The 25,124-nt window shown below is 47.7% G+C and overlaps 1 protein-coding gene across 1 annotated transcript; it reads left to right on the forward strand.

Moving 5' to 3' along the window:
* Window positions 1-15,032: 15,032 nt before the first annotated feature.
* On the forward strand, window positions 15,033-24,340 carry ARL10 (ADP ribosylation factor like GTPase 10). Its single transcript, XM_061150964.1, has 4 exons — window positions 15,033-15,274; window positions 15,894-16,095; window positions 19,033-19,208; window positions 20,869-24,340. Exons 1-4 carry the CDS (start codon window positions 15,092-15,094, stop codon window positions 21,040-21,042), a joined length of 735 nt encoding a protein of 244 aa, XP_061006947.1. The 5' UTR covers window positions 15,033-15,091; the 3' UTR covers window positions 21,043-24,340.
* Window positions 24,341-25,124: the final 784 nt, after the last annotated feature.

Consider the following 25,124-nt stretch of genomic DNA (forward strand, 5'->3'; position numbering starts at 1 on the left):
TTCAGTAGTGATAGCTGACAGTGAACAGTGTCGGATTTGTGATCTCTGAAGAAGATTTAACTTCAGGACCAGGGACCAGGCTTGATCACTCAAGAGCTTTTGTACAGCACAGTTTTATTACAGTATGAAAGGGCCAGAGAAAACTTCTGACATAGACATCAGAAGGGGGATGGAGAGTGCCCCCATTGCTAGTGTTAGCAAGGGAGTTATACACTTTTTAATTAATTATTACAATAAATGAAAAGAAGGTCTCAAGGTTGTAAAATTTTACCAGACCCACTCCCATGATATACATTCTAAGATATCAGGATTAGTCAGAAGGTTTTCAGGAAGGAGAAACTGTCCTCAAGCAGGATACATTGTTGTTGCATAATTCCTAGCACAGAGTTTAAACTGAGTTGTTTGTTGTGTAATCATCAGTTCCAGGCTTAGTTGTTTGTTGTGTAATCATCAGTTCCAGGCTTAAAGAAAAAAAAATTTTATGTGACTAAGACTAAGGAATGTAGAGAAAAAGAAAAAACAAAAGCTTGTCCTCTCCTCTTCTTGAGAATTCCAGACCCTTATCTCCTCCTTGAGAACCCCAGACCCCTCTCTCCTTGGGGACCCCTGGATTTATCAATCTGCCTAGGAACTGACTCTCTCCGTAGGATAGGCAGGATGAAGGGTCAGAGGTGGTGAGGAAGTTAACATCATTTGAGTGCCTACGTCATGCACAAGAATAGACACTCTTACATACACCGCCTCATCCAGAAACATCATTATATCTATTGGTTACAACACATTTGGCTGCAATCAAGAGAAAAACTCAGCTAACAATGGCTGAAAGGTATTTGTTGTTTACTCACCAAGGAGTCTAGGACATTAGACCTAGAATTGGCTTGGAAGCTCCGTGATATCCTCAGAGACTTGGGTTTTCCTTCCCATTCATTCATGCCTTCCCTCAGCAAGGGTTTCATTTGCAGGCTCGGAGCTGATGTTTGCACCAGGGTTGCCCCAGCTCACAAAGCATACCTTCCTTACCTGACAGCACTTTCTGTGGGAAGGGAAAAGGATACTTCCTAGAAGGCTAGCAGCCTTCTACCTACATCCCCTGGGCCAGAACTGAGCCAGGCACTCACCCCTGACCAACACTGATCAACAGGAATTGGAAGGCTCCAGTTTTAAATCATGACTCCTCCTGAGGCTGGTCACATACCAAGGACAGAGTTGGGATTCTGTTAGCAAGAAAAACAGAGGAAACGGCTGTTGGGTAGGCCACCAACAGTGTCTGCCACAATCACTATCCTCATTTTGCAGTTGAAGAAACAGGTTCAGGAAGGTTATATGGCATGATGAAGGCCATAGGGGGTCTAGAAATTGAGGTCTTTTTTTTTTTTTCTTTGTTTTCTACTTTTTGGCCACACCATGCACCATGTTGACTCTTAGTTCCCCAAGCAGGGATCAAACCCACACCCTCTGCAGTGGAAGAGCAGAGTCTTAATCTCCGGACCACCAGGGAAGTCCCATGGGTCCAGAAACTTAGCCCAGATCTTTCTGATACCACTATGCTTTGCTCTGTTCAAGTCTTGCTGACTCCAAGACCAATTTTCTCTGCACAGAAAATGGTTCCCAACCAGGATTTTAGGACACTAGGGATCAGTATAGCCAGTAATGAGGTCGAAGTTAGATAGAAGAGGGAACATTCTGGGTACTTATTTCCAGTGTAAAAAATTAATAAACAGAAATCTCAAACAAATAATCAGGAGACCAAACACAGGAGACTCTCACACTCTGTTGATGATGATAGCAGAGCCCAACAGGAAGAAGAAAGATTCCTCTTCCTTCCTGACGAAGACTCATCCAATGAAAAGCCATGGACCCTTTGTTTACCGTAGCCATCCTAGCTTCCTTTTTCCCTTTATAAAAGAGTTCTTCTTCCCTTGCAATGCAAGGACTTGTACATGGCTTCCCACAGTAACAGGCCCCAAATTGCAATTATCTACTGATCCTGAATAAGCCCACCTTGGCTGGAGAAATATCTGGCAGTCTATTTGCTTTAAGTCAACATTTTGGTGGCCCATAGAGGGGCCAGAGATGACCCCTGCGGACTCTGAGACTGGTGAGCAAACAGGTGCAGTACCCACAATTGAGCCCACTGTCACTTACTGTCTTTCTCACCAACCCTGGACTTGAAAGGTATATCTTTCTCCTGGATCAAGCTGACAACCTCTTTGCCTTTGACACTCTTCAGGCTTTGGGGTGGGGGATCTACTTAAAGTTTCCATCTTTGTGGTTAAGGTCTTGTTTCTGTATGTGAGTCCCTGCTTGGCCCTTTGGTCTGATTTTTGAGATCAGAGTGTTTCAATTGAAGCTAGCCGAGAGGCTGTGGGCCCTTCCTTTGGGAACAGAAGCTGCTTCACTGAAACTGCCAGTTTCATTGTCAGCACATTCTTTAGGAACAGGGGCACTTCTCTGGAAACTCAGAATGTCTCTGACCTGTCTTCTCTGGGACCAAGGTGTTTCCTTAGAACTGGATGATATCATCTTGCAAGTTGTGTGAACTGAGTTGTTCGAGCTGTTTGGAAATTGTCCCTTTACAGAAAAACCTGTGAGTTTTTCTCAGCTATCAGTTACCTGAATATTTTTAGGGTATCCTCACTATAGGGACTCTGGACGATTTTATATTTAAAAACTGAATCATTCTTGGGATTTCCCTGGTGGTTCAGTGGCTAAGACTCTGCACTCCCAATGCAGGGGGCCTAGGTTTGATCCCTGGTCAGGAAACTCATTTCCACATGCCACAACTAAGAGTTTGCATGCCACAACTGAAGATCATGCATGCATGCTGCAACTGAGACCTGGAGCAGCAGAGTAAATAATAAATTAAGTAATTACAATATTTTTAAAAAGTAATAAAAATAAGCAAAAACTGGATAATTCTTCATCCACGTTTCAACAAATGGACCAACCTGACCAAAGGCAATTTAGAGTATCAATGACCATTTAGTGGAACTTTTGAAATCCTCAGACTTAACTTCCTTAAAACCAAATTGGACTACAATAGCTCAAAAAATTTCCAGAACTGAGAAGTAGGCCTATTTCAACTGGCATCTTGAGGGTTCCCAATGTTCTCAGGAGTCTGAAATTACCTCTCTGCAAAATAAGATATTAATATTAACTGGGGCAAACAAAGAAAAACAGAATGTTTCCCAAAGCCTTGGATTCTTCTTGCTTGGTTTGTCTCCCATTCTGCCCCTGGTACCATGCTGTCTCTCCATCGGTTCCATTCCAGCGCCGTCTTCCTCCTTCCCTTGTATCCCACTCACGCCTCCTCTGTTCTCTCAAGTCCCCCATGCTCAATCTCTCACCAGCTCTTTTCTCTGAAACTCTCCATACCTGCTTTTCCTTCAAACCTATCAAAACCTGTCTCTTTAAAATTAAACATCTTAGGTGGAGCATGAGCGCACGTGTTAGGACCCGAAAGATGGTGAACTATGCCTGGGCAGGGCGAAGCCAGAGGAAACTCTGGTGGAGGTCCGTAGCGGTCCTGACGTGCAAATCGGTCGTCCGACCTGGGTATAGGGGCGAAAGACTAATCGAACCATCTAGTAGCTGGTTCCCTCCGAAGTTTCCCTCAGGATAGCTGGCGCTCTCGCAACGAAACCCAAGCAGTTTTATCCGGTAAAGCGAATGATTAGAGGTCTTGGGGCCGAAACGATCTCAACCTATTCTCAAACTTTAAATGGGTAAGAAGCCCGGCTCGCTGGCGTGGAGCCGGGCGTGGAATGCGAGTGCCTAGTGGGCCACTTTTGGTAAGCAGAACTGGCGCTGCGGGATGAACCGAACGCCGGGTTAAGGCGCCCGATGCCGACGCTCATCAGAAAAAATAAATAAATAAATAAATAAATAAAATTAAACATCTTGAGGATCCAGCGGTTAAACACTTAATTTCTTATATTCCCTGGACTTAAACTGAACTTCAAGCCACAGTTCAATTTTACTTGAACTAGCTAATTGAACATAGTTCAATTTTACTTGAACTAGTTAATTGAACATAGTTCAATTTTTCATAGTTCAGTTACTTAATGATTTTCCCAAGTAACTGAAAAACCTCACAGATTTGCTGAGGAATTTAATATAGTCATTCAAACTTACTTACCTGGTTTCTCTGACCTCTATTAGCTAGTTCATACGCTTGTCAGTGAAGGCCAGGCCCCAGCACTGGATAAAAACCTGGGTAAAAAACTGGAAAAATCATGAATGGTCTCTAGAATGACAACTGGGAAAGCTGTCCACTAAATTATTATATGATTAGGCTTGGACAACCTTCCCACTCCAGTATCCTGGCCTGGAGAATTCCATGGATTGTATAGTCCATGGGGTCACAAAGAATCAGACACGACTGAGTGACTTTCACTTTTCACTTTTGGACAACTGCTTGGTGACTTCATCAAGCAATTTCTAGGGCTTTTTCAAAGCATATCAATTGGGACAAAATTCAAACTTGCCCACAAAAATCTGAAGAACCTGTTCATGACTATTACAATCAACTTCAGATTATTTTTTAAAAACATTCTCATCTTTCAGCTGTTGATCCCTCCTGGGTAACTTTTAACTCTGTATTAGTGGGCTGAACCAGGCCCCTTTCCTTCTAATAAAAGGACCAGGATGAAGTGGAAAACTATGTCCCCTCCAGATTGAGGAAATCTGGCAAACCAGCCCTCACACTCTACTTGAGTCACCTAGAAGTAAGACACCAGAATTCTTAATCTTCAACTCCACAAATGAAGTCCCCTAAATAAAATTAATACCCTTGTGAAAAAGCCTAAGTGTTAGTCACTCAGTCATGTCCGGCTCTTTGTGACCCCATGGACACATGGGGTCCTCTGTCCTGCCAGGCTCCTCTGTCCATGGAATTCTCCAGGCAAGAATACTGGTGTGGGTAGCCATTCCCTTCTCTAGGGGACAACCTAGGGATCCAACCCAGGTCTTCCTGCATTGCAGGCAGATTCTTTACTATCTGACCACCAGGGAAGCCCAAGAATACTGGAGTGGGTAGCCTATCCCTTCTCAGGGGATCTTCCCAATCCAGTAGTTTCTGCTATTATTGCAAAAAGCCAGGACACTGAGAAAGAGGTTACAGACAGACGGGAAGGAATCCACCTGCAACGCAGGAGACCCTGATTCGATTTCTGGGCTGGATACGACTGAGCAAGTTTCACTTTTCACAGACTCAAACATGCCAGACAACATCAGCCCTCTAAACAGCCTTTCCAACTTTCTCCCAACTCTTAATGATGGGGCTCCAAGGAAGTACAAGGGCTCTTCCCAATCCTCCTTCTCCCAGCTTGGAGAAACATTCCTCCAGACTTGGGATAGATCTCTTCTAGTCCAGTTGACATAGGAGCCACACTCTCTGTGCCCAACCCCACTACTATAAAGCAGCCCCTGCCTTGCAGGACTAATACAGTTCAAATAGTGGGGATCTCTAACAAACATCAACAGCTTCCTGTCCTTTATTCTTTTTTTGTCTAGGTCCTTTGAAAGATATACATCCTTTTCTTCATAGCTCCTCCACTCATCCATTTATTAGCCCTAGACTTCTTACAGAAGTATCATGCCAGAGTTTCTTTCTCCCCAAAAATGGAAATAATTCTGGAGTTTGAGAGTAGTCATCAAAGTCACCCACCAGTGAAGTAAATAACCCTTTGATATCTTTTATCTGTTCCATTTCTGATAGAATTAGAGCTTATTCTAGAAACATTGATCATTTGCCTCTATTGAATCAGCTACCATCCTCTTTATGAGCAAAACTAATGTTTGCAACTAATGTTTGCAAAATTCATAGTACACTTCCCTTCAAGATTCATATAGACCCTTCAAAACCTCTCCCCAGAACTAATTAATACCCTGTAAAAAAAAAAAAAAATTACCCTGTAAGAAATTCTTCAAGGCCCATAGTAGTTGCAAGGCTCAAAGCCTCATTAGCCCTGTAACACTCCCATTTTATCAGTGGGAAAACCTAAGAGTCAAGGGTGGAGGTTTGTACAGGACCTCAGAGCAACAAACACCCTATTGTTCCTAACCCTCATATGTTGCTAACATCCATCCCCAGCAGGTGTAAATTTTTTTACTGTAATTGATTTATACGGTGCATTCTTTAGTACTCAAGTTGATGAAGCTAGCTAACACTACCTTCTTGCCTTCACTTGGGAAGAAAAATAATTCACCTGGAGAGTAATGTCTCGAGGTTTTACTGAGTCCTTATTTCTTGCAAATCCTAAAGGTTGATCTGGATGGTATAAAGTTTAAAGTCCCTAGATGTTCTACCTTGTTGCAGTGTATAGATGATTTGCTTCTTTTTTCTCTTTCTCAAGTTTTCTCACAGAAATAAAGCATCCACTTATGAAAGCTTTTATGTATTTACTTTTAATTTTTTCTGGTTTTTTCTTTTTTTGGCTGTGCTGGATCTTTGTCGCTGTTCCCGGGACTCCTCTAGCGGCAGTGAGCGGGGCTATTCTTCACTGCAGTCTGTGCGAGGACTTATTATGGTGTCTTCTCTTGTTGCGGAGCACAGCTCTAGGCATGTGGGCTTCAGTAGTTGTGGCTCACAGGCTTAGTTGCTCTCCTGCATGTGGAATCTACCTAGACCTGGATCGTCCTCTGCATTAGCAGGTGGATTCTAATCCACTGTGCCACCAGGGAAGTCCCGCTAAAGAATTATAACCTCAGAGGGACTGAAGGTCACCAAAGAAAAATTGTAGTTTGTCTAAACCCAGGTTCGATATTTAGGCCACCTGATACCAAACAAGGGCTACACTCAGGTCCAGACTTCATGGTGTCCCAAGTTTCCTCAAACCAAATGCCAACTGGGAGGTTTTTTTGGGCTAGTTAGTTATTGCCAAAATTGGATAACCAATTTCTTAAGGCCAAACCTCTGTAATATCTTACTAAACAATAACAACTGGACCCAATTTTATGAGAACAACCAGACACCATAGTTTCCAGGGACTTAAAGGAAAATCTGATGAACCCACCTGCTCTTGGACATTGGATTACCAGATTCCCTTTTCTCCTTTTTGTACTATGAAAAGGAGAATGCCCTGGGGATTTTTACCCAAAAACACGGGACCACCATTGACCCTCAGGGTATTATAGCCAGTTAATGGATCCTGTGGCATGGAATACTCTCCTTGGCAACAGGGTCATTACAGCCACTGCCCTTTTGGTTAAGAGCACCAAGAAAATTACTGTGAGATTCCCCTTTAACAATCTTTGTTCCCTAGACAGTAGAAGCCCTCCTGAATTCTCACCACACTCAGCATTTCTCAGTCAGCTGCCTCCCCTCCTATGAAGTCGTTTTGTTAACTGCTCCTCACAGACTCTGTTACACTCTAACAGCTTTTAACCCGCTACTCTTCTCCCTTCCGACACGCCTGAGAGACTTCAGAGTGAGAAACTTCAGAGACTCTGAGTTTCGCTTCTTTTTCAGAAGAAAAGTCTGATACAATGAGTGGACCTAGGTTCCAGCAACTGTAAGGGAGGATACAGGATATTTAAAGCATGGGTTTGAAGTCACACAGACCCGGTGCAAACCCCAGTGGCATCCTTTATTGACTATACGACGTTGAGGGAGTCACTTCCTCTCCCAAGGCTTGTTTTTTTTTAGGAGGTGGAAGTAAGTTGACAAGTTGGCAGACAGCAGAATCCAGTCCTAGGTCAGGAGGATACCTGAGAGTCACAGGGAAGTTGGCAGATCTGAGAAACTAGCTCTGTGGTTACCAGAAGAGGGCCAGGCTAGGGTGTGGACGATGGTAGCCCAGGAGCATAAGAACACAGAGCCCTATCAGGGTTTTCGGATAGACCTTTGTTTTCCCCACCTTGTCTGGGACAGACCTTGACCAGCCCTATAGCTATCATCATATCATGACTGCAGGCAGAGAAGGTACTGGCAGGCTGTGGGTGGCTTTAGTGCTCAGGGGGTGGGGGGAGGGTGCGGGTGTCAAAAACAACCACAGGGCAGTGAACTAGCCTGTTCCTTAGCCTCTCTTCCACCACACTTTCTTCCCCCTCCCAATTCCCTAGGTACCAGGTTACAGCAGCCGTGAGAGGCAGCTTTTCTAGTAAGAGTCTTATCTGGACAGAGAGAGGTACGGGGAAGTTCTCTGGGGATGCTCAGGACCAAATAGACCAGACTACACCAGCATCTCCTCAACTCACCAAAGTAAGTTCAAGCTACACTTGGGCTTTGCTGCCTCCCTCAGGCACTCAGTTCTGGCCCCAAAGAAATAGAAGCCACAGGCCAGATAAGAGACACAGCTGAGGGACACACACCCAGCTGGAGAAAGACAACACACAGAGCAACCTTATCCGCAAACAGCAGAGTTAACCAACTAGGCAGGACAGGAAATGAAAATACACATTTTAAGTATTATTCTAATCTAAAAGGCATTAAAAAGGACAAAACCATGCCATTTGCAGCAATATGGATTGTCAGACACAGAAAGAAAAATATCCTATGATATCACTCACATCTGAAATCTAAAAAGAAAAAGGTACAAATGAACTTATCGATAAAACAGACATGAAAAGTATCCTAGATGAAATAAAGACTTCAAAGAGTGGGGTAAATAGCAGAGTGGATATAGCCAAAGACCAAATAAGCAAGTATGAGGGTCACATTGAGAAAATTTCCTAAAAAGCATGAAGAAGATATAGACATTTTTAATATATACAGATATAGATATGGTGTGTCTGACTCTTTGCAACCCCACAGACTGTAGCCTACCAGGCTCCTCTGTCCATGGGATTTTCCAGGCAAGAGTACTAGAGTGGGTTGCCATTTCCTTCTCCAGGGGATCTTCCCGACACAGGGATCGAACCCGGGTCTCCTGCATTGTAAGCAGATGCTTTTACCATCTGAGCCACCAGGGAAGACAATAAATATAGATATAGATATGGTACCTCAGTACAAACACACAGGCAGACACACTTAATACAAAAGTTAAAAAATCTATATCTTTAAAATATCTATATTTCTATATCTATGTTTTTAATATCTATCATGTTAAAAGTATCTCTATCTTCTTCATGCTTTCTGGAAATTTTCTCAATGATAATCCTCATACATACTTTTTGCCCTTTGGCTATATCCACTCTGCCATAAATTGATTTCACAATTCACTAATGGCCTTAAACTACAGTTTGAAACACAAGACTGGAGTCATACTCTTAAGTTCCCTTGCTAAGCCTTATTCACTTCTCCCCAGGGGAGTGATTTGTTTGAAAGGGGTTTGGGAGAAAGCAGTAGGTATGCTCAATCCAGATGCTTTTGGGCTCTTCCGCCCTGCCCATCTGTAGAGAGGGTGGGTCATGATGCTCTCCCTCTGCTGGGGAAGAGACTGGCCCTGTAAGGTTCCTAGAGAGTTTCTATTCTCATATCAGTGCCTATCCCTTTTCTTTGGAGCCTCTGCCATCTTGGCTGTTAATATTCTTAATATTCTCCTGCCCCTGTTTGATGTGCTATGACATTAATCTGGTGGGTAGTCCATCTGTTTCATGGAAAAGGATTAGCAAGTCTATTTTAACCCCACATCTAAGCCACTTTCTCTAATCCAGCCTTTATTGACAACAAAGATGACATTTTTTCTCTCCATTTGAACATCTTCTTTGTCTCACTTCTCCGTAGGTTCTAAACTTGGGAGACAGGAAACATTCTTTACTAACTGGTTGTTAAGGACTGAATGGATATATTCCCCCAAAAAGGATTTATTGATGCCCTAACTCCCAATATACAAAGGCTAACAGAGTTTTGCCAAGCGAACATCCCAGTCATAGCAGACACCCTTTAGCAACAACACAAGAGATGACTCTACACAAGACATCACCAAATGGTCAGTACTGAAATCAAATTGATTACATTCTCTGCAGTTGAAAATGAGAAGCTCTATACGGTGAGCAAAAAAAGACCTGGAGCTGAGTATCGTTCAGATCATCAGCTCCTTATTGTAAAATTCAGGCTTAAATTGAAGAAAGCCAATAGGCCAATCAGGTATGACACAAATCAAATCTCTTATGATTATACAGAGGAGGTAATGAATAGATTCAAGGGATTACATCTGGTAGACAAGAGTGCCTGAAGAACTATGGACAGAGGGTCACAACATTGTACAAGCAGTGACCAAAACCATCCCAAAGAAAAAGAAATGCAAGAAGGCAAAGTGCTTGTCTGAGGAAGCTTTACAAATAGCTGAGAAAAGTAGAGAAGCAAAAAGCAAGGGAGAAAGGAAAGATACTACTAAAAGCAGAGTTCCAAAGGATAGCAAGGAGAGATAAGATGGTCTTCTTCAAGGAACAATGCAAAGAAATAGGGGAAAACAATAGAATGGGAAAGACTTACGAGACCTCTTCAAGAAAATTGGAGCTACCAAAGGAACATTTCCTGCAAGGATGGGTACAATAAAAGACAGAAACTTTAAGGACCTAACAGAGGCAGAAGATATTGAGAAGAAGTGGCAAGAATACACAGAACTATACAAAAAGGTCTTAATGACCCAGATAATCACGATGGTGTGATCACTCACCTAGGGCCAGACATCCTGGAGTGTGAAGTCAAGTGGGCCTTAGGAAGCATTACTACCAACAAAGCTAGTGTAGGTGGATGGGATTCCACCTGAGCTATTTCAAATCCTAAAACATGATGCTGTTAAAGTGCCGCACTCAAATGTGTCAGCAAATGTGGAACTCAGCAGGGGCCACAGGGCTGGAAAAGGTTAGTTTTCATCCCAATCCCAAAGAAGGACATTGCTAAAGAATGTTCAAACTACCAGACAATTGTGCTCATTTCCTAGTCCAGTAAGGTTATGCTCAAAACCCGTCAAGCTAGGCCTCCACAGAACTTGAATCAAGAACTTCCAGAGTACAAGCTGGGTTTAGAAAAAGCAGAAGAACCAGAGATCAAATTGCCAACTTCTGTTGGATCATAGAGTAAGCAAGGGAATTCCAGAAAAACATCTACTGCTTCATTGACTGCACTAAAGCTTTTGACTGTGTGGATCACACCAAACTACGGAAACTTCTTAAAGAGATGGGAATACTAAACTATTGTTTGTCTCCTGAAAAGCCTGTACATGGGTCAAGAAGCAACAGTTAGAACTGGTCCCAAATTGGGAAAGTAGTACATCAAGCCTGTATGTTGTCACCCTGTTTATTTAACTTATATACCGAGTACATCATGCAAAATGCTGGGCTGGATGAAGCATAGCTGGAATCAAGATTGCCAGGAGAAATATCAACAATCTCAGATACACAGATGATACCACTCTAATGGCAGAAAGTGAAGAGAACTAAAGAGCCTCTCAATGAAGGTAAAAGAGGAGAGCAAAAAGTTGGCTTGAAACCGAACATTTAAAAAACTAAGATCATGGCATCCGGTCCCATCACTTCATGGCAAATAGAAGGGGGAAAACGTGGAAGCAGTTACAGATTTTCTCTTCTTGGGCTCCAAAATCGCTGCAGATGGTGACTACAGCCATGAAATCAGAAGATGCTGCCTCTTGGAAGGAAAGCTATGACAAACCTAGACAGCATATAAAAAGCAAAGACATCACTTTGCCGACAAAGGTCTGCATAGTCAAAGCTATGGTCTTTCCAGTAGTCATGTACTGATGTGAGAGTTGGACTAGAAAGAAGGCTAAGCACTGAGGAATTGCTTTTGAAGCCTCTTGAGAGTCAAAAAAAAAAAAAGACTCTTGAGAGACCCTTGGACTGCAAGGAGATCCAACCAGTCAATCCTAAAGGAAATCAGTCCTGAATATTCATTGGAAGGATTGATGCTGAAGCTGAAGTTCCAATACTTTGGCCATCTGATGTGAAGAGCTGACTCATTGGAAAAGACCCTGATGCTGGGAAAGATTGAAGGCAGGAGGAGCAGGGGATGACAAAGGATGGGATGGATGGCATCACTGACTCAACGGACATGAGTTTGAGCAAACTCCAGGAGACAGTGAAGGACAGGGAGGACTGGGGTGCTGCAGTCCATGGGGTCACAAAGAGTCAGACATGACTAGTGACTGAATAACAACAACCCCCAATGAAATATTAGTGATATTATTTGGAGGTGGGGCTCTTGGGAGGTAATTAAATTTGGATGAGATCAAGAGGGTGCGGCCCTAACATGGGATTAGCATCCATATAAGTCAGAGAGAGAACAGGGCTTGCTCTCTGCCACGTGAGGACACAGTGAGAAGGCAGCTGGTGGCAAGCCAAGAAGACTCAAGCAGGGAACTGAATCTGCTGACCCCTTGATCTCGGATTTCCTAGCCTCCAGAACTGTGAAAAACAAATTCCTGTTTTCACCTCACCCCTCTATGGTATATTGTTATGATAGCCCAAGAAGACTAAGACATCTGCTAAGATTTAACACTATTAAATGGTGCCAGGAAGTCAAGCAAGATAAGAACTAAGATGCTACTGTTGCTAGTGAGTTTAAGGTTCTTGCTTCGTTGTGAAAGAATTTGGAAACGAAGTGATAGGTAAGAAGTGAATTTATTTACACAGAAAAACATCCCACAGAGTGTAGGCCATCTGGAAAGGCAAGAGAGAGGAGGAGGAGAAGGGAAGGCAGAGTCTTGAAATATTGATGCCAAAAGCTCAACTTCTCTGTACACCGGTGCTGAATCAAATCACAGAGAGTTTGGGGTGAAGTAGGAAAAAGCTATATTACTTTGCCAGGAAAAGGGGGGCCACAGTGGGCTATGCCCTCAAAGCTATGTGTTTCAACTTGGGGAAAGTAAAAGTTTTATAGTAATTGTTCAAAGAGCGTGGACATTCGTCTGATAGGTTGATAGTGAAGTAAGTTGGAGTCAGCAGCATCAACCTCCATGGCCAACTGATGCCAAGCAGGACCCTGTGGGGCTCCTGGGCATGGAGGTCCTTTTGTCCCCATATCTTATAGGCAAGACTCCAGCCTTCATGACCTTCTCTCAATTCCAAACAGCAGAACAGTTGCTAATCAAAGGAGAAACAGCAACAAAACCACCTGAAGCAAGATTAAAGGGCCAGAGAGGCTCCTCAAGATTAGGAGACTAGACCACCTAAGACCCTGCACACACCCTAACCTTGTCAGCAAACCCACCCTTTTGAAACTTTGCAGAAGAAAGAATAGAAGAATAGATTATTACTACCTTGATCCTTATCACATACTCTTGCTGACTATAACCTTTTCCTACTTACCAGGGACAGGGCACAGTTCTTGAGTCCCTAGCCTACTGTGTTCCCCCTTTGCCTAGCAAAGTAATAGAGCCACCCTTTCCTTCTCCGCCATAATTGTGATAATTGTGTCTCCATATTTCTTTTTGGCATTGGTGCACACAGAGCCAAGATTTTGGCAACAGGACTGGTCTGAGGTCTACATCCTTGGGGGCAGCATACCATGTTAATCTTCCCTACATTCTCCCACCTTGAGGGGGTTTCAGTATCTGTAACATAGCTCAAAGATAGGGTTGTGTGTATCCTTTGATAGGGAAACAGGACCTTGCCATAGGCTGCTCTTGACTGTTTTGTTTCTCCCTGGTATCGAAACCCCTCCCTTATCTAATTAACAACTGCTTGAATCTGCCCATTGGAACTCAGGGAGGGTCATGGAGGCCCAACGAAGGCTGTTTCCTATAATCAAAGAAGTGGGGGATACAGAACAGCCTTGTGCCCAAGAGCCCCCACTGACCCCTGCATGTTATCAATGTTAGTTTTTATGGGCTTAGTAATTTCATAGGTTAATGAGCAGGAGAATTATCCAGTTTTGGGGGGGAAGGGCAGGCAGGGATTTCCAGGAATCAAGCCACCACCCACTTTTTGGCCTTTTGCGGTTAGCCTCAGAACTGTCATGGTACTGGTGGGTATATCATTTAGCATATGCATGGCTGAGCACATGATGAGGCTCAAGGTCTACTGGAAGTTGACTCTTCCACCATCTTTGACCTAGCTGTTTCTAACTAGTCTTTGTAATGTCTTATGCTAATGGAGTACAGTCCATGGGGTCCTAAGGGTGGGACACCACTTAGCGACTAAACCACCAACACTGGCAACATCTTCTCCCCTCTTATTTCACTACCAAGAAATTTAATGAGTTTGTTAGAGACCCCGGTAAGAATAGTTTCTCTGGATTGGTGGGAGTGAGGAATAGAAAATGCACATTATCCAGAAGTGGGTCTGAAATGGAAAGGAGAGGCAGAGGAAAACAGGAGAGATCTGAGCATACCTGCGGGTGACTAGAAAAAAGCTCAGGGTCCACCCTGGTCTATAAAATGGCTTGAAGTGGTTTATAATAAAAATAAACCCATTCACCCCAGAGTTTCTCATGGGGTTCCTCCTCTTGAGTACTCCAGGCCCGTTTCTCCTGCTTTTCCTCCTTGGGAGGAAACTTTGCTTTTCCTCCTTGGGAGGACACCCTGGAAACTTTGGGTCACCGAGGGTCACGGGACAAAGTGGTCAGGTCTAAACACTGATTCCCTGCCCCCGCTGGCTTCACCAGGATGCCAAGGGCCTTCAAGAGAGCAGAACCCCTGGGAGCCAGGCAGCAGCCAACAGAAGGTAGACAGTACTAAGAGTCAGGGACCTGGGTTCCAAGCCGGCCTCTGCCACTCCATAACCTGCCATACCATAGCAATTCCTCTCGGAGATCATGAGGGATGCCCAGGAAGCATACGACCTGGGGTTGAATGCAGGCAGCACCCACACACGAAGGTGCGACTAGGGCCTCAGTTTTCCCTCCCAAGGGGCACTGTTTCAAGGGGTAACCTAAAACAGTCTTGAGCTAACCCCCTAACAGCAAGTACTCGGTAGATGCCAGTGTAACCACGCCTTGTCCAGCCCAGGTACAGCCTCTCGCCCCACACCGCACCTAGCGGAGTGGGCGGGAGGACGCCGCGCTCCGGGCCGCGCCCCCCTGCTCCCGCCGCCGGTCGCGACAGCGGCGGTGCATTGTGGGGCTTGTAGTGCAGGGCTGGGTTGGGTGGGTGGGTGGGCGCGGCCGAGGCCGTCGCAGCGGGGCCATCTTCGGCAGGCCGGCTGGCTCGGCCTGTGCGACCGGCCCTCGCGCCCCTCAGCCGCCCCGATGGCGCCGCGGCCGCTGAGCCCCTTGGTGCTGGCGCTGGGTGGCGCGGCGGCCGTGCTCGGTTCGGTGCTCTTTATCCTCTGGAAGACCTACTTCGGCAGCGGACGGGAGCGGCGCTGGGACGGAGGCGAGGCCTGGTGGGGCGCTGAGCCTGCCGGCCTTCCACAGTGGGACGAGTGGGACGTGAGTGCCCGAGGAGGGTCGGCGCCTCCGCGCGTGCAGCCGAGGGGGTGTGACCGCCGCCCTGAGAGTTGGGAGCTTGGCGCCGCAGGCGCCGCGCTGGTGGGCGCGTGGCGGGCGACTGGGAGTCCCGGAACCCTGAAGCCGGTGGGCGTTTGGGGGCATGTGCTGTGCTGCGCCGCTGTAGGCCTCCGGCTTACTCGCCGGGGCTGGGGCCGGGGAACGCTGTCCCGCCCGCGCAGGGTGCAGCCAGTGTTCGCTTGGCGCCTGCGCTGTGCGTCCAACCCGGGATGCCCTCCGCCCCCTCCCCGCGTCCTGCCGCTGTTTGGCTTGTTAGCGCGATTTGGCGCGTCCTGCCTCGGTGGAGTGAGGAGGGATTGTCAGTCTAAGGAGGCTGAGGCTCCGCGAAGGGAGGAATTTGCACGAGGTCACCCAGGGAAAGCCAGAAGAACGGCTTTGGGAAATTCAGGACTCTTGGCAGCACTCGTGCCTGTGCACCAGAGCGGGCCTGGCAGTCCCTTGATGGCGGGAGGGCGGGGATGTGCGCTTTGGGCTTTCGGTCTTCCCTGCGGGAAGGGTGAGGCGGGAGGGTGCCGATCGCAGCCTGACCCGTGCTCCGCAGCCCGAGGACGAGGAAGACGTGGAGCCGGCGCTGGAGGAGCTGGAGCAGCGCGAAGTGTTGGTGCTGGGGCTGGACGGCTCCGGGAAAAGCACATTCCTGCGCGTGCTGGCGGGGAAGCCACCGCTGGAAGGCCACATCCCCACCTGGGGCTTCAACTCCGTGCGGCTGCCCACCAGGGACTTCGAGGTGGACCTGCTGGAGAGTGAGCAGACACCCACCCCTCCCCCCGCACCCGTCTCCCCCGGCATCTCAGCTGGACCCACGTTGGGGCTTGTTATCTAAGCAGGACACGCCACTGTAGAAAATGCTTCCCATGTGTCCCTGGGGCACAGGATGGAGTCCAGCACCGTTCTGTTCTCTGGTTTGGTCGCCTCCTGTCCGTCACCCTTACTGCAGCCCAAGTGCCTAACCCTGATAGATTCACAGCTGAAGTTTCCTGTATGCCAAGCACTTGACAGACAGCACTTTAAAAAACCCTCCCAACAACTCCATAAAACTGGAAAGAGTTATTACCTTCATTATATATGCCCTGCATGAGGCAGTGAGGCCCAGAAAGTTAAATAATTTATCTAGGCTCAGGCAGCTTGCCAGTCTGTTAATGCTGTCTGGCTCTGGGCTCTCGATGTTAAGCACCCTGTACGTTGCTTGTTTCTGAAGTGAGTGAGTGAGAGTCGCTCAGTCGTGTCCGACTCTTCAGGATCCCATAGGACCTCATGGACTGTGTAGCCTGCCAGTCTTCTCAATCCATGGAATTCTCCAGGGTTTCTGAAGGGTGCTTCAGAAGGGTTTCTGAGGGGTTTCCTTTCTTATCATCTGTGCTTTGCATGCACTGTTCTTCCCTTTATGAACTGCTGTTCATCCTTCAAGGTTTAGGTCAAAGGTGATAACCCAGGAAGCCTTGTCTGACCCCCAGGCCAGCTTAAGAGTTCTTCCTTCTGCCCTGACTGGGCATCTGGGGCACAGATAAATCTGATCCAGCTCTGGCCCCTAGGACCCAGCCCCAATCAGGCACCTGAAAGAGCTTGTTAAGTGAGTGATCAAAGGAGAATCTGAGTAGCCTCCTGTCCTCAATGTTAGGCTTCTTGGGATCTCAGGAGAGGATAGGAGAGAGGGTATTGAGAGGGCAGCAGTACTTTACTACCTGTGTCCAGGTAGAGGGACAGGTAGATTTTTGCCAGCCATAGGACTCAGATCATAAAGACTCAGTGGGTTTAATTAAGTGCCAAACTGGTGGGATCAGACTCAAGGCCTGGCCGTTGGCCTGAATGGGCCCAGTTCCTCTGGTCTCAGGGCCTTGCCTGCTAGCCTGCCCTGGCTACATCTTTCCTCCCTCACTGTAGCAAACATTGATATTTACCTGAGATTCAGTCCTTTCAGCATGCTTTCCATGTCTTCATCTCATGCCCGGGACACATAAGATTCAGATGGGGGTTCTGCAGTTGAGGCCCATTCTGTCTGTCAGAGACAGTATCCAGGCTCAATAAGGTCACTCAAGCTGGATTCAAACCCGGATCTCCTATTCAAGTCTGGGGCCTTTCCCCTGCCACAACACTCAGTTTGCTGTGGTCGCCTACATTGCTTGGCCTGAAGCCTGGCTGAGAATGAGCCCTTTGTGGGTCTTTGACTTTTCCCTCCCCTCCCCCGCCCACCCACATCCTGTGTCCATTTTATTAGCTAGTTCTGTCAGCTTTATCCTTCAGTAGAGTTTGCATCTGTCCATTTCTCCTCACCTCCATCTCTTCCTGCTTGTCCCAATCCACAGTCAACTATCAGTACTACAACAGTCTCCTTGCTGGTCTTCCTGATTCCACTTCTGTCCTCAATGTTGACCAGCAGCATCTTTCAGAAATCCGTATCACTTCATGTCATTCTTGCTTAAAATGTTTAAGGGGCTCCCCACGGCCTCACTGTAGCCTTACAGGCCCTGGGTGGTCCAGCCCTGGCCATCCCTGCTGGTCGTGGCTCCTTCTCCCCCTCTGGCGGCGCCTCAGCCACCCTGAATGCCTTCTGTTTCTTGAACACATGGATCTTGCCCTGCCTGGTGCCTGTAACAGTTTTCTCTGCCTCTTCTCATGACCAGCTCCTTGTCATCATCCCAGATTGAGCTCACGAGCCGCCTCCTTAGGCCACCTTCTCAGACCACCCAATCCAAAGCTACCAGCAGACACCACCCCCACCCCGCCCCGCCACTTTCACTTTTTCTGTTTTATTTCCTTCCTTTGTGGAATGTGTTTTTGTGTTACTGCTGTGTTGGTCCTGGTTACAGAGGGAGCTCCTTGAGAGCAGGGCCCCCCTGCCTGCCTTGCTGACCTCTGTGTCCCCAGCACCCAGATCAGTGCTTGGCACCTAGTAAGTACTCAGTATATACTTGTTGAGTGCCTGCTATGTGCCAGGCATTGTGCTGAGGGCTTTGGGGGGATCCAGAGATACATAGCTCTAACTCTCAAAGAGCTGAGTCCACAAGTGTCAGAAGTCTAATCAGAAACACTAGGATGCGGGGGTGACCATTGAGGACTTTGCAGAGGGACACAGAGGAACAGGAATGCAACCCAGGTCGGGGGAGGTGCTACTTGGACAGCCACATGGTGGCAGGGTTGAGTATGGCCTTTCCAAGGAAAGAAAGTGGGGCAACCAGACTGAACAAGAAAAACTGAGTGGAGAATGGCTGTTCTCAGGCAGCACAGGGGTTCCTGGCTGCTGACCACAGCCACTGACCTGAGAGGAAGCTAGGGATTGGGAGGAGGCAGGACAGCCCAGGAGGAAGAACCAGAGTACTATGTATTAAGGACATGTTATCCCCAGTCCTGTGAAAGGTACATTGCGTACGGTACTTTGGGGTTTTGCTGCAACCTGTTAGGTAAGTTCAATGAGGAGGAGACTGATGCTCAGAGGTGTTGACCTGCTCAGGGAGATATAGCTGTCAGAGCTAGAGCTGCACCCAGGTCCGATTGGCTCAGGAACCCGTGGACTTTCCCTTGCTAGAGCTGCACCCAGGTCCGATTGGCTCAGGAACCCATGGACTTTCCCTTGCTCCACTGGCCAGTGGAGTCTTGGGAGACTGGAAGTGAGGTGGGGGTGGGCTGTAAGTAGAGAGCCCGGGCCCAGGGAGGCTCTGAGCTGGCCCCTGGCCTCTCCTCAGTCGGCGGCAGCCAGAATCTGCGCTTCTACTGGAAGGAGTTTGTGAATGAAGTGGACGTGCTGGTGTTCATGGTGGACTCCGCTGACCGGCTGCGGCTGCCGTGGGCCCGACAGGAGCTGCACAAGCTGCTAGACAAGGACCCTGACCTGCCTGTTGTGGTGGTGGCCAACAAGCAGGTGAGGGCCGTGGGAGGCTGGCCAAGGTCGGCTGGGCTCGATCCACGATGCCTGGGGCCGGGAGCACCAGGGAGGGATTCGGGCCTAGACCCATGGCCTGCGGCACACGGCTGATACTGGCACCCCCACTGCTACCTGGGCTGCGTCCTCATTCCTCATCCCTCATCCCCTCTGCCTGCCTCCCTGCCTCCCTGTCATTTGTCATCCTGGAAGAATGAGAAAAATAATTTCTCTGTGTCCACTGTGTCTGAGGTGTGGTTTCAAATAATATTTCATCTGATGTTTCTATTCACTCTGTAAGTTATGGGATACTGTTTCCGTTTTACAGACAGGGAATCTGAAGCTCAGAGAGAGTTTGTACACCTTGAAAATAGTAAATTGGGAAGTCGTACTCCAATTGCACCTTTTCCACTCTGATATGTCCTTAATGATGTTTGACTCGATCAGAGAGCTATAGCTGGGAAGTGGTAAGAAGTTAACAAGTTAAATAATAACTAATATTTACTGTGTGCTCACAGCATGCTAAGCACACTGTAATCATGACCTCGCTATAGGCCTTGACGTTAGCCCAGAGTTACAGCTGCTGTGTGGCAAAGCCAGGTCTTGAGCTCAGATCCTCAAATTTCCTGCTCTTCACTCTATTCTATATACATCTCCTGGCCCAATAACTCTTGGCATCACATACTTACAGTGCCGTTCTCTGCCGCGGTAGAGTCCTGTTGTGTTTCAGGTGGCATGGGCCCTTGACCCTGAGAGCTGTGGGACCTGTTTCCAGCCTGGCTTGGAGACATGCTGTCTGTCTTAGACCTCAGGTTTCCCCTGCCTATCAAGAAATACCTGGCACAGTTATAAACAGGGTAATCTTAGGTTCTGGTCTGCCTGGGACAGGCCCCAGCTATTCCTGTTGCTCTGATATAACTATAGTAGTTCCTACTTTGAGTCTCAGATGTGACCCAGTTTGGACAATGAATCATGTCATCATCTTATATATAAACTATGATTTATAGTGATTTTGAACTTTACAGGAGACAGCACCTAAGGTCCCATCATTCTATCAACTGCTTCAAGAAGAAAACTTTTAATCTTGGGCCAGGCTTGAAATTAAATGTACCATCACCAGCCATGTTGAGTAGTGGCCTCTGTTTTTTCCTCAGCAGGTTTCTAGGAGTCTAGGGGAGATGAGGCCTCTGTCTGAAAGTGACCTTACCATAAGATCTCTCCACCATTGAATTTAGGAAACTGAGCTAAGATTTCTATAAAGATCATAAACTTGGTCATCAAACCAACCTGGGTCTGAAACCTGGCTCTGCCACATATCACTGTTTTCCTTTGCTAAATGGTATCACCTCCCTGAGCTGATTTCCCCATCAGTTTAGTATGGACAATGAGTTAAATAAAGTAAGTACCTATCACAATGCCTGACTTAGAGGACGTGCTGTTCCTTAGCACAGTGGCTGTGGGTGAGAACAAGGGGATGGAAAGAAGTTGATACCAAGGAAAGTCAGAGATGAGGAAGTGAGTTTAGACCAAGTGGCCAAGAGAGAACTTAGGCCCCAGTGTTTCCCCCCAGGGAGCCGTTGAACAGTTTATTTCACAGATGACAAGGGTGGGTTGTTGGGACACGCTCTGAGGCCAGCCTGATGTCTCCGTTTCATCCCAGGACCTGAGCGAAGCCATGAGTATGGTGGAGCTGCAGCAGGAGCTGGGTCTGCAGGCCGTCGACAGCCAGCGGGAAGTTTTCCTCTTGGCGGCCAGCATCGCCCCTGCAGGAACCAGCTTTGAAAATCCGGGCACGGTGCACATCTGGAAACTGCTCCTGGAGCTTCTCTCCTAGGCTGGCGCCCACCCGCTCACCAGCCCTGGGGACCCCAGCTCCGCTCCTCCTGCCTCTTCATCTCCAGCCAGGGCCTGGGACACGGGCCACATAGCATCACTTCCCTTCTCCCCTCCTCACCCTCGAGAGCAGGCCGGGGTGAGGCCAGGAACCACACAGAAGCCCTCCTGGCGAGCTAGCCATGAGGCTGAAGCAGGGAGGCAGCTGAGGCCAAGGCTGGGAGTGGCAGTGTCTCGCTTGTTCTGAGCAGCAAGTGGATCCCACTTTCATCAGGAAAGGCGGCTTCATCCTCTGACCTCTACAGCGAGCTGCTCAGCAGGCTCCAGTCTCCCCGCCCTGCTGGTCCCAGGGGGTGAGGACTGGTGTAGGTGTCCAAAGTACGCCCTAACCCTAGACCGATCCCTCCTGGTGATTTTGCACCCTCTTGTGTGGGCAGGTTTTGGGCCGTAAGCCATGGGCTCAGACTCCCTGTCCTCCCTTATCCTCCAACCCCAGCTGGCTCGTGGCCTTGTGCAATCCCTGCCTCTCTGGGCCATCCCTTTTAAAGAGGGGTGATTTAGATGGTGGCTTTCTAACCGAGCCATGAAGATAGGAAGCTTGAGGAGGAATCTAGAGATCCTGGCAAGGAGCTTCCTGAAACCTCCCTGCTTTCCCAAGGTTGAGGTCCAGCCCGCTAACCTCTTAAATACAGAGCAAGTGGTCTTCACCCCCTAGTCAGAGAAACTGAAACCTGCACCCACCCCAATCTGGAGTCAGAAGCTGCTACTCTTACACTTAACTGTGCCAATGCCCATGTTTACATAAGTCTGGGGAAGGAAGGAGCCTGCCTGTGTTCCTGGGAAGATTTGTCAGGGGAGCAGGATGTTGGCCTCCAGACTGCATTTAATTATTTATTTATTTATCAAAGGAACAGGCCCAAGTTTTAGGCTCTGTTTCTAGGTGCTGTTATCCAAACCCCAGATGACTGTCATGGAAAATTTGGATCTTTGAGGAAAATAGCTGGAATCATGAATGACAGTGTGGTAAGCTACGTGTGTCAATGGAGACAGAGCTCTCGCTCCCCCGACCCTTTGTGGCTGTACTTGATGTCATAGAACTTCACAATGACCCACATGAACTTGAACTCCAGCACTTGGCCTAATACGTCAAAGGGACACAAACTCTGTAGAGGTAACAAATGACTCTGGGAGAGGCAATTTCATCATAGTTACTCTTAAATAAGAATGAGGAGACCACCCGATGGGTATCCTTGAGTATATCGCACAGCCTTCCTGGACCTGCTGATTGAGCAGCTCAGGCAAAGCTGGACAGAGTAGCTGGTGTCCTCTCCAGCACACATTCCACGATTCTCCTGTTTCCAGTGATTAGCCAGTTTAAAGACTGTCTGTATTGACTCTTCAGTGCAGGCAGAAGGAAACTTTTGTCTGTCAAGAGGCTACTGAACAGTCAACAGCCACAAATGGGCCTTTTTTTTGAGGAGGTAACCAACTCAGTTTGCTTTTTAATTGAGAATAGAGATCATGTGCCTTTGTTTCATTTGACATTTACTCAGCGTGCTACAGTTTCATACTGTGGCGGGTGCAAGAAGGGCGGGCCGGGAAGGTATCTCAGAATAGAATCACTTTTCTTTGAAATTCCGATTTACTTTGTCTTAAGAAGTGATTTGACTGATTTTATTTTGAATATTTTGGGAATGACTTGGGTTTTAGAGTAGCCTTTGAAACTCTGCTGACAATTCATTTTGCTGGCAGAAGTTAAGACTTGACTTCTCTGTTCTGTGAACTTCACCTTGTCCTCTAGTGTTAATACTTGAAAGTTACTCTTGGAGCCAGCGTTTTGGAGAGGGGCGCCCTTTTCTACTAATTAAGATCTGCCTTTGGTCTAATGCATATCACTATGTAGGACAGTTTTAAAAGTCCCCGCTGTCAGGAGGTGAACCTGAATAGAGTTATGTACTTGAGCAGCTTTCAAAGACCAGTCTCAGAACCAGCAGGTCCCAGGGCACACCAGAAGACACCACTGAGGAGCACCGAAGGTCCAGGGTACCTGTACAGACTGGATGGACGTCCTGTTGGCCTGTGGGTGTGCTCATGTCTGTGGCTGACAGCAGCATTCAGCTGGCCTGGCCTCCAAGCGGGGTGCCAGACACTACTTGTGTTCTGGTCCCTACCAGGACCAGACTGGGCAAGGTCGGGGAAGGGCCTTTATTAAGAACAGCTAACTACCTTGTGCTCTCACATAGTTGTTCCTGAATGTGACTTTGGTTCAAGAGCCTAGATGACTGCTCTGGGGAAACTGTTCATCTCCAAGTGCAGTTCCTGACTAACCAGGATGACACCATGTTTCCCCCTCTGCCCCACCTGAGCTTGGGAATAGTGAATGGATGGCTGGGCAGCTCTCATACTCTCATGAAGACCATACAGTGCCCACTCGTGCTTGGGACGGAAGCTCTCTACGTGCCGGTTGAACCTATGAATCACACACCCTGACACTGGGAGCTTCTGTTCTTAAGGTTGTTTGAATGAAATCATGGCTTCTGACCTGCTACTGTCCTTCTGAAAAGAGGTCAGCCTGGCCCAGAGCCTGGACATGTGGATGGTCTAGGCAAGAGGGCTCTTGAGGCTGCTGGGACCACCACCTTGGACCAGCTGCCCATCCCAAGAAGCCTCCTCTGGCACCTCCTGGTGCTCAGAACCATCCATTGTAAGCTTGTGCCAACACAGTGGTATCCAGCTGTGAGGACTGGAGAGGAGGCGAAGTTGGTCCCTCAGGGCCTCCGGACCATCCTCAGAAAGCTGGTGGAAAATTTCACAACTCTAGCGTGTCTGAATGAGACCCCAGATTCTCCAGAAAAACGTTTCCACTTGCCTTTGGAAAATATTTTGTTCTTAAGCTAGTTTAGTAGCAACTGCCAGCATCTCAAACCAGCCGCTGAAACGCGCCTGTGGTGTCTATTCTCGTCCTCTCACAGCTGCCCCAGACCTCAGGCCTGCATGGTCAACAGTCTGCCTCTCACCCTTGCCGTCTGCTGTCACATTCTCCAACTCTTCTCTAGTAACTATTTAAAGGGAAACCTCCAGCTTTCCCTGCTGCCTCCTTCTCCTTATGGAGATGGGCCCATAAAGGGACAAGGGGAAGATTGTCATTAAAGATCTGAAGTAAAGGAGCCTTGCTGTCCCAGCCCATGCCCTGTGAACCCAGGCCCACAAACTGCATAAAATGGAGTGTTGGTGGCTGTGTACAATAAATGCCAAAAACTCGGTGGTGGTTTCATATAAATTCTGATTTTGAGGAACAATCATGTGTTTGGTGCTTAACTGTCCCAGGGAGGGACAGCTATGGAGGGTGGTCCCAGAACACTTCCCACAGCAAATCTCAATTCCTTCACTCCACATTGGGGGGGTGGGTACATCAGCTTTGGCCTAACAGTACTTTTGGGGAGATAACCAAACCCTTGTAGGAGTTCTAGCTGACAGAGCCAGAGCTATGCATGAAAATGGAAGTGAGAACTTTTTAATTGTAGCAATGCTGTTTTTTAATTTAATTGAAATTTAATTGCTTTACAGAACTGGAGAACAGCTCTGACTGCCTCCACACCAGAGGTCAGAGTGGAGGTGGCACCATTCCACAAGTGTCCCCCCAACACCTGCCCTTGGGCTGGGCTCTCTGGTTCCCTCACAAGGTCCCTGCACTCAAGCCCAGTCTGTTAGGGGATGTCCAACCAGACTAAAAGAGAGTTACTGGCACTGGCTACAGGAAGTTGGGGCTGTGGGGACTCCAGAACACTGACACAGCCTAGGGGCAGAGGAAAGTGGTATGGAAGGCTTCCCCAAAGCCCTATGGTATGGCAGCTGAACTGGATGAAGAAACAAGGTTAAGGGCCTGGCCCAGTCACAGGCCTGATTTCAGAATGCTCTGAAGGACTTGCATTCCTAAAGCCTGTGCTCACAGTGACAGTCACTGCTGAAGTCCAGCAAGCCGGGTCCAGTAGGCAGGTTTCTGTCCAGTGTCCAGCCTGCCTTAATGGTGTGAGATGGTGGGCTGCCTTCAGTGGCCGAAGAGAAGGCCAGCAAGGGAAAGTC

Source organism: Dama dama, chromosome 9 (assembly GCF_033118175.1).
Source record: "Dama dama isolate Ldn47 chromosome 9, ASM3311817v1, whole genome shotgun sequence".
Classification (NCBI taxonomy): Eukaryota; Metazoa; Chordata; class Mammalia; order Artiodactyla; family Cervidae; genus Dama; species Dama dama.

What these genes read in the sequence shown, in the direction of transcription:
- ARL10 (XM_061150964.1), top strand. Translation starts at nt 15,092, where the DNA reads ATGGCGCCGCGGCCGCTGAGCCCCTTGGTGCTGGCGCTGGGTGGCGCG. An exon ending in CACAGTGGGACGAGTGGGAC is followed by an intron (nt 15,275 to 15,893) that starts GTGAGTGCCCGA and finishes CGTGCTCCGCAG; the next exon opens with CCCGAGGACGAGGAAGACGT. An exon ending in CGAGGTGGACCTGCTGGAGA is followed by an intron (nt 16,096 to 19,032) that starts GTGAGCAGACAC and finishes GCCTCTCCTCAG; the next exon opens with TCGGCGGCAGCCAGAATCTG.